Raw genomic sequence first — 8,812 nt, 5'->3', positions numbered from 1 at the left:
GAAGGACCGTATGCTCCCCTTGGGGACGGAGGAGCCAAGCGTGGCGCGGGCCATGGTCCGCAGCTTGGGGGGGTTTAGCCTGGGCATGTCTCTGGCCACGGCCTATGGGCTCCTGCAGCTGCTGGTGGAAGGACACAGCCCCTGGGGCTGCCTGGTGGGCACCCTCACTCTGGCTGCCTTCCTCAGCCTGGGCATGGGGTTCTCGCGCCAGGTCCGGGTCACAGTCCTGCTGCTGCTGCCCCAGGCCTTCTCCAGTGAGTGCCGGGTGGGGGATGAGGGGGGCAGGAGGGATCTTACAGGAGGTGGGCGCGGTTTGAGGGAAATCTTCCAGAGGCTTCCGTGCGAGACTGTGCGTGAAGCCGGGGCCCTGGGCCCATGGAGCCGTCTCCCCCAGGGCAGGGCCGGATGCTGCTGCTGGTGGCGGCCTTCGGGCTGGTGCTGCAGGGACCCTGTGCCAACACACTGCGTAACTTCACCCAAGCCAGCGAGGCCGTGGCCTGCGGGGCCGAGCTGGCCTTGAACCAGACGGCCCAGGTGTTGGAGCAGGCCAAGCAGCCCCTTGTCAGTAAGGCCCCCTGGGCCCGTGGCTGTGCGTTCTGCGTCCCCGCTCTGCCCCCTGCAGCTGCTGGACCCCTCCCCGTGGCTCCCTGGCCCGCTGCATCTCCCCACACCCTGGGGGGCAGCCTCCTCTCCACTCTGTTCCCCACCCCCGCCCCCCCTTGCAGCGGGCAGAACCGGCCCCCCAGTGCCTCCACCCCTGCCCCCCAGGTGCCCTGAACAAGATTAAAGCCATTGCCCAGAAGGCCAAAGAGGTGGCTGACCGGGTCCGCAAGTTCTTCCGGTCCATCATGGACGGCGTGAAGCACGTAGGTCAGCACAGTCAGCACGGCTGGGGCGTTTCCAGAGGGCGGGGCTCACAGCTCACCCGTCTCCTCACCCGCACCCAGGTCACGGCCCAGGGCCCCCCCCGCCAGATACGGCGCAGCCAGGCCCCTGACCGCGGTCCCGCGCTGGGTGCTGCCCTGGGGTCCCCGAGTCCCAGCCAAGGGGCCGCGGGGCTCCGGGCCTGGGGACCAGCCCCGCCGCTGTCCCCAGCCAGGGTCCTGCGTAACGTGTGGTACTGGCTCCTGCACATCGGCGACGTGTGCAACGCTGAGCTGGGCAACCCCTACCTCAAGTGTGCGCGGGTCTTCGACGACGCCAAGGACCGCTGCATGCGCGTTGTCCCCTGGGCCTATCACCTGTGCTACGTGTTCATGCCCTTCAAGCTCGCGCTGTGCGGACTGGCCAGCGGTGAGGGCCGGCGCGCGCCTGCAGGGCAGGGCCAGTGAGCAGGGCGTCCGTCTGCGTCTGCGGGGCCGGGCCCGCGCTGGGGCCGCCGGGGGGGGGGGGGCGCTGGGGGCGCTGGGAGAAGCCGGTTTGGAGCCCGTGCGGAGGTCAGCATCAGGAGAGGGAAGCCGGAGGACCCAGAGGCGGGAGGGCCGCGTGCCCCCGCCTCCCCTGACGCTCAGTCTCTGGGCCCCAGTGGTGCAGGTGTTCTGCGTTATCCCCAAGTACCTCCAGCCCTTCTTGCGCAAGACCCTTGGCACCCGTGAGTGGCCCCCTCCCAGCCCTGCTGCAGGGATACTCCTGGGGACTCTCCCCTCTCCAGGCCGGCGGTGCTCCCGGTCCCCAGTGAGAATGCAGGAGGGAGGAAAGGTGCCTGAAAGGGATGCGGGGAAGCCAGAGGCCCAGCCTGGGCTGGAGCAGGGAGAGGACCAGGGCTTCCTACTCCCCCTTCCCCCCTCCCCGGTCCTCCCAGCCCAGGGCAGGGCACTGAGATGGGCGGGCACAGAGAGGGGCCCTGGTGTCAGGCCCCTGGTGGTGACAGCATGGACCGCGGAGGCTTCGTCCTCTCCTCCTCGGGGTCAGGGGTTCCTGGCTGGTCTGCGAGCTATGCCAGGCCCTGCCCCCACTAATTCTCCTGGCTTCCGGCTCCCCTGCACCTGCTGGCCCCAGCTGTGAGGAACCTAATTAACCGGGTGCGTCAGGAGTTTGAATTCAACGTGACGGCCGCCCACCACTTCTCCGTGGACCTCAATGCCTCTCGGAGCCTGTCGCAGGTGGCCCTGGACCTGCATGAAGCCATCAGCCTGAAGCTGCACCGTGTCCGAGAGGCCCTGGCCCTGATGGGCTACACCACGCCTCTGCTGCTTTCGCTCCTCTACCTCCAGTGAGGGAGGGCCCCAGCTGGGGGCTTGGGCTGCGCGGCGCCAGGTCGCCCCCACGGCCTCCAGGAAGGCTGGAGCCTGGGGCCAGGGGACGTGGGACCCTGCGGGAGTCGGTGTGGGCTGCGGAGCTGAGGGGCCTCCCATTTACCCTGCCAGAGCTCTGTTCTACCGGTACTGTTACTTGAACTGGGTCAGTTATGACAACGTGTACATCACCAGCCGGTTCCTACGCATGGAGGCCATCCGCGCCGAGGCGGGGCTGCCCACGGTGCTGCCCCTCAGCGCCCATGAGGCCAGACGCTACATCCAGCCTGGTGAGGGCCCCAAGATTGGAGACCGAGACCCAGGGGGACACCAGGGCCTCCCCTCCACCCCAGCCCTGACCCTAGGCCCTGTGCACAGCCCTGTCTCTGGGGAGCCCTCGGTCCCAAAGGGGGGACCTCCCGGCACCCAGACACCCAGACACAGAAAGAAGGGCAGAGGAAGCTTCCGGGGCCCCGGACATCCCAACAGAGGGAAGTGTAGGTGGGGATGGGCTGCCAGCTGAGGGAAGGGGGGCTTTGGGGGTGAGGCCAGAAGTATGAACCTGCCAACATGGAGAGGAGGCCTGGGGGGCTGGGGTTGGGTTGCCCAGGAGGGTGGGTTCCTCTAGCCTCAGAGCCCCTCCCAGCCTCATCCAAGGACCGTCCCAGCTTCCACACCAGATGGGCTTGGAATGGGGTGCGCTCCGCCAGGAGAATAGGCAGCGGCCTCCTGACTGCCCTCCCCGCAGGTTCCGTCTTCCTGTCCAGCTGGGAGCAGATATTCTACACCCTGGCCATCCTCAGCCTTGCCCGGCACCTCCTCCTCGTGCTGGCCCTGGTCTTCCTGGACTACGCCGTCTTCTGGGTGCTCGACCTGGCCCGGTACCAGTTGCAGGGGGAGATCGTGGCCCGGAGTGAGTGCCCGGGCCTCGCGCTGCGGTCCCCTTGGTCGGCATCCCCCCAGCCTCCTGGGTCCCGGGGATTGCCTGGAGGTCCCTAGGTCACTGTGACTCATCAGCCCCGATCCTGCCGCCGCCAGCCCTCCACTCTGCCCGGGACCCCTGCCTCCGCGTCCTGGGTCCACCATACGGAGTAGTCGAGAGCACAGGACCTGGAGTCAGGGAGCCTGCCCCCTGCGGTGGTGACTCGGGCCGTTCCCAAACCCCCCAGAGCTTCAGTCTCCTCTTCGGAGCTGGGATGCTGGGCGCAGCCCCCGGGTCGCTTGAAGGGGCCCAGGACGCTTTGTGTGGGAGGGCCCGGGAGGCCGTGCTGATGAGCGTGCGGGGACCACAGTGTGTAAGGACTCCCATCCCGTGCGCAGAGGCCGGTGGCGGTTAGAAAGCGCCCAACACAGTCACCGGCACACTCAGTCCGGCGCCCGCCACACGCTGGACACGGGGCACATTAGCAAGTGCTTGAAAGCGAATGCTTCTGGGCCGTCGTGGGGATGGGGACGGACTCATGGAGCATCGAAGCCTCTCAAAGAGGCTCCTGGGGGGGCAGGGGCTTGGTGGGGCCCTGGGGCAGCAGAGGCCCCTGGCTGGGGGGTGGGGCCACGAGCTGCCCTGTCCCACCACCCGCGCCCCGGCACCGGCCCTCACAGAGTGCGCTGTGCCAGGCCCCGTGCTAGTGTCCATAACCGTGGAAGGCACCGGCTACACCGGGCGGATTTACCGGGACCTGGTGTCGGCGTTCAACGTCTTGCAGCAAAGCAACATCAGCATCTTGTCCCGGCACTGCCTCCTGAGGCCCTCGGAGCCAGATGCCACCGGTTACATCGTCATCGGTACCAGCCTCGGCCTTGAGGGCACGGGGTGGGGAGGGAACAGGCGTGGCAGAGGGCGTGAGGGCCGGGGGTGGGGGGCGGCCGGCGGCCGGCACCTGCAGACGGCGGCTCTTGGCCCTGCCTCCCCCCAGGCATCCTGTATGGCCTGAGTTTCTTCGTCACGCTGTTCGGCAACTACGTCAGCAGGCTGCGGCGGGCCATCTGCGCCTCCTACTATCCGTCGCGGGAGCAGGTGAGCGGCCACGGCCGCGGCCGCCCCCATCCCCCCCGCGGCCGTCTGTCTTGGTTTTGGGAAGCTTCGACTCCTCGATGGCGCCGGTCCTCTCTTCTCTGGCTGAAGTCCCGCTAGGCACATGACCTGGACAGCGGGTCTCGGGGCCCCAGAGGTGCTGAGAGCAGGGGTCCCTCTTGGGGGGGCGCTGGCTGAGAAGGAGCTTGTTGTCCCCAGAGTGTGGGGAAGGGCATGGCCGCCGGGGTCCGCGCTGGCGTGTTGAGGCGCAAGTGGAAACGCAGCAGTTGGGTGCTCAGTCGCCAGCCAGTCCCGGAGCCTGCGGCGGGGCCCTCTGCACCCCGCGGCAGGATGAAGCCCACCCCGCCCGGAGCGCGCGGTCTCAAGGCCAGATGTGCTTTTAACCAGATATTACAAGGAAGAAGTGTTTTTGTGCAGAAATAAAGAAAGTGCTATGAACACCCAGAGGACAGACTAGGTCACCCCACCTAGGGGAGCCCAGGGGCTTCCCAAAGGAAGGGGCATTGGAGCCAAGCCTAGACGGATTCATAAGCGCGGACAGAAGGCAAAGGATGGGAGTGGGGATGGGGGGCAGAAGGCATTCCAGGTAGATGAGACCGGATCAAGGCAGATCCCAGCCCCGATCTCCCCTCCACCAGGAGAGGATCTCCTACCTCTACAACCTACTTCTGAGCCACCGAACCAATCTGCCGGCGACTGTGCACCGAGCAGCGAGACGGCGGGCAGCAGACCAGGGCCACGCAAGTGTCCTCCAGAAGCTGGCCAGGCGGTGGGCCCACTGTCCTCCCTTGCAGAAGTGGGGCAAGAGGGGACAGAAAAAGAGCCAGTGGTCACACTGGCTCCCTTCTTAAGTCCCTGAGGTTTGGCTGAAGAGGGTGCCCGTTCACTGTGATCCATGTGCGAAGAGGGAGACAGGGATGGGAACTCTGGGCGGTGGGCAGTCGGGGGAGGAGGCGGACAGGACAGAGAGGTTGCTGCTGCAGGGGTGGAGGTCAGGCTGCAGGGAGGCCTGCCCCTGCTGGTGGGCGGTGTTGGGTGCGGAGTGGGCTGGCGCATCAGCGTCTGGGACTCCTCCCCAGGTGCTCCTGTCTGGACCGCGTGCTCAGCCGCTTCTGGCCGCTCCAGGATTATTGCCTGGGCTGTGGGCAGCCCCACGACCCCGAGGACACGGAGAACTTTGTGTCCTGCAGCACCCCGGGCTGCCGAGGTGAGCCCCCGGGGTGGACCGCTCCCTGTGGGGACCCCCCACAGTCGTGTGTGACAACTGGCTATGGTCCTCCCTCTGTGGACTTCTGGAACTCACGCTGTAGGCCCCTCCCTTCGTGACCACATGTTCTTGTCTACAGAGAACCGTGAGAAGCTCATTCTCCCCGTGTTTGCCTGAATTCTGTTGGTGGTAACCACTGGCTTGCAAGTGGCATTGCAGCCGGGCCCTGGCTTGTCCCTCTGAGAGGACAGTCCCCGCAGGGCTGGAGGCGAGGGGAGCTTGGTGGCGGGGTTGGTGGACTAGCTCAGCCCCCCTTTCCTGCCCTCCCGGTGTTTGCAGGTCTCTTCTGCCCCACCTGCTTCCGTCTCCTGGACAACACCTGCTCCGTGTGTGCAGCGCCCCTCTCCCAGCAGGGGGGCCTGGACCTGGAGCTGTGAGTCTCCGGGGGATGCGGCGGCCGCAGTCCTGTCCGCGGGGGCGGTGGGAGCTGATGCCTGATGGGAGGCTTTCGCAGGGACTCCAGTGACGAGGAGGCCCCCCGGCTCTGGCTGGCCGCCGCTCGGAGGAAGAACCCTGAGCAGGAGCGTTCCCTGCGGCGGCAGCTGCAGGAGGCCCTGGGCAGGACCCTTGCTTCGGAGTCCAGCTCCGGGGTCAGGTGAGCAGAAAGCAGGACCTGGGGCCTGGGAGGCCTGAGCTGTCATGTGTGCAGTGGACTCCTGGGCTGCGTGGCCCTGTGCTAGGGCTGGAGACAGGTGAAGGGCTTGTGGCAGAGTTGGGGGGGAACCCGTCCAGCTTGCCCTGAACGAGCCTATGGAGTGGTGGGGAGTGAGAGCGGGCCGGTGTCCCCGTCCAGGAGAGCAGCAGGCCGGGTCAGGTGGGGGACAGAACGGCCGGGTTGGGATGGGGTTGAATTAATGAGGGCTTCAGGGAGCAGGTAGAAAAAGAGTGGGTTCGGGGGTAACCTGGGTGTCTGCTGGGCCAAGGGACAGAGGAGAGCAAGGGGGGTGCGAGGAGCCTGGGGGGAGCCTGGAGAATGGGAGATGTTTGGGAGGCTGTGTGTCACTCGAGTCAGGGGCGCCCGGATGAGCTGGGAAGTGGAGGGGCAGAGAGCTGGCTGAGTGCCCTGGTGGCCGTCTGAAGATCCCAGGAAATGGCCCCATTAGTTCCTGGCTTTGTTCTAAGACAGCGAGCTGAGAAGGCAGTGGGAAGCCAGGCGGCCTCAGGACGGAGGTGCTGAGGATGGGGGGCGCTTGGGACGGCGGCGTGGTGCCAGCCCAGCGGAAGGACAGGCTCTGGGGGAAGAGGAGGGCTCGGGTGGGGGGCTCTGGGCTGTCAGAGGGAAGCCGGCGGCCCAGCCTGGGGTCTGGGCCTGTGGCGCCAGGCTTGAGTTATTACAGCGGGGAATGGGGGTGAGGGCAGGGCAGGAAGGGCGAAGGGGAAGGGGCCGAACCCTGAGGGGCTCAGGCACAAACCAAGTCGGGGAGAGACCGGAGCAGGCGGGGCCCAGCGTCCTCACGCCGAGACGGGCGAGGCCGCGGCGGTGCTGGAGAGGCCACTGGAGCGGCTGCCGGACGTTTCTCGTGGTCCCGAGCAAGCCCAAACCAGAGCAGACCGGAACGGGCCACAGGCCAGTAGGTAGAGAAGACCCAGAAGGAAGCCGTGCGTGGCTCAGTGTCCGAGCCCGAGATGCTCGGTCCTGTTCCTGGGGACGTCACTGCCGGAGTTGAACGAGGAAGCTAGTCGGGGAGGAGCGGGGAGTCCGCGCCCGCACAGGCACAGCGGCAGAGCAGGCTGGGGAGCCGGCCCGAGGGGATGTGGGGCTACCCAGGGAGAGGGAGAGCTAAGCCCTTCGGAGGTGAAGGAGGGCCCCTGAGGGACGGGGTCTGGGCCAGGTGGCCCGGCGGCCTCCGGAGAGCGGCATCCCCTGAGCGGAGTGAGTGCCCTCCAGGCCGCTGGCCTTTCGGCTCCCTGCAGGCTCAGAGGGCAGGGAGCCCTGCTGAGAGAGCCAGGAAGGGGCTGGGAGTGGACGGTTGCAAGGACCTGGTCTAGGGGGCAAAACACCTGCCCTGGAAGCGCCCCGGGAGCAGTGGGCTCAGGGGCCTCAAAGGCGCAGACCCTGTGCGCTCCTGGCGCAGTCGGACGGAACTCCAGGGTGCTGGGTGACGTGGCTTTCTTCGGGACCGGGACCCGAGGGCTGAAGGCTCTTTTTTGGGTGGATCAGGGGAAGGACACTGGGGAGAGAACGGGGGTGTCTTCAGGAAGCGTGTGATAGGACTGGCCTTGGGGCAGAAAAGGGGCTGACTCCCTGGGGAAGTCCAAGGTCCCTGACTCCCTGAGGTGAGAGCAAGAAGAACACAGAATGGGTCATGGTCAGGGAAAGTTCTGGGATAAATCCAGAGGTGGCCAAGGTTGGGGGGGTCGTTCCGGTAGGAGCAGGAACAGAGGCTTCTGTGGCCATGGGGTCAAGGCTAGAGAGGTGAGGAGGGTGGGGGCCACATAAGCAGTTGGTCTGGTCATGGCCCCCTGGGTGGGTGCAGCAGATGTCTGGGGACATAGCTGTGACCCCGGGGGGGTGTGTGTGTGTGTGTGGCAGGTGCCACTGGCAGGACCTCTGCAACATCCCATGTACCAGCAGGTTTGAGAAAGACGAGCAGCCTTCATTTGGGAGGCCTGCATACAAATCGCAGTGGGCACGGGCTGGTGTGAACAGGGCAGGGGAGGGATGGGCACGGGCTGGTGTGAACGGGCAGGGGGAATGGTAAGCTGAGGGGCGGGGGAGGAAGTGAAGCTTTATTTTCAGAGGTTCCTGGGGGCTCACTGAACTTAAAAGCGGGGTCATGGGGATGGGGGAAGCTTGATCCCTGACCATGTAGGTGTACCACCAAGGTCACTACTGGTTCTGTCCTTATTGGCCATGTGATCTTGGGCAAGGGATTGCCCACTGGTCCCTCAGCACCAGCCTAAAACTGGGGCTCTCGAGCCACAGGCTGAGATCCTGTGGGGACCGTGGGAGCAGCGGAGGCTGGTAAGTCTGGACAGGGCAGGAGTGCACCTGTGGAAACGGCATCCCTGACTGCGCCACTCCCTTGCCCTCCTCACTAGTGACCTGGACGAGGAGAAGGGGCCTCGGCAGAGGACACACAGTTAGCGGCTCCTACCGGACGCTCAGTCTTTCAGGGTTCCCACCCTGCCTCTGCCCACACTCGGACGACCTCCCAAACCCTGGGCCCCACAGCAGTCCCCTCCAGCTCCAGAAGCCTGGCCCCTCCTTCTCTTCTCTCCCTCCCCTGATCCCTCCCACCTACCCCCAAATGAAGGAACCAAAAGCAGACACGG

At 66.3% G+C, this 8,812-nt stretch overlaps 1 protein-coding gene across 2 annotated transcripts; it reads left to right on the top strand.

The window, feature by feature from the left end:
- The first annotated feature begins 313 nt into the window (after positions 1 to 313).
- Positions 314 to 8,791, top strand: DCST2 (DC-STAMP domain containing 2). Of its 2 annotated transcripts, XM_044266467.1 has the most exons (14): positions 314 to 565; positions 769 to 870; positions 1,096 to 1,293; positions 1,526 to 1,591; positions 1,999 to 2,212; positions 2,367 to 2,524; positions 2,983 to 3,147; positions 3,852 to 4,019; positions 4,151 to 4,251; positions 4,908 to 5,038; positions 5,349 to 5,476; positions 5,816 to 5,909; positions 5,991 to 6,131; positions 8,579 to 8,791. In XM_044266467.1, the coding sequence occupies exons 1-14, from the start codon at positions 376 to 378 to the stop codon at positions 8,622 to 8,624; spliced, it is 1,902 nt and encodes a 633-aa protein (XP_044122402.1). In that variant the 5' UTR covers positions 314 to 375; the 3' UTR covers positions 8,625 to 8,791. The 2 variants fall into 2 exon arrangements, with proteins under 2 accessions (XP_044122402.1, XP_044122403.1); XM_044266468.1 differs by lacking the exons at positions 5,991 to 6,131; positions 8,579 to 8,791 and having other exon boundaries at positions 5,616 to 5,880.
- Positions 8,792 to 8,812: the final 21 nt, after the last annotated feature.

The sequence above is a fragment of the Neovison vison genome, chromosome 10 (assembly GCF_020171115.1).
Source record: "Neovison vison isolate M4711 chromosome 10, ASM_NN_V1, whole genome shotgun sequence".
Taxonomy (NCBI): domain Eukaryota; kingdom Metazoa; phylum Chordata; class Mammalia; order Carnivora; family Mustelidae; genus Neogale; species Neogale vison.
This window is presented reverse-complemented; position numbering and strand designations above follow the sequence as displayed.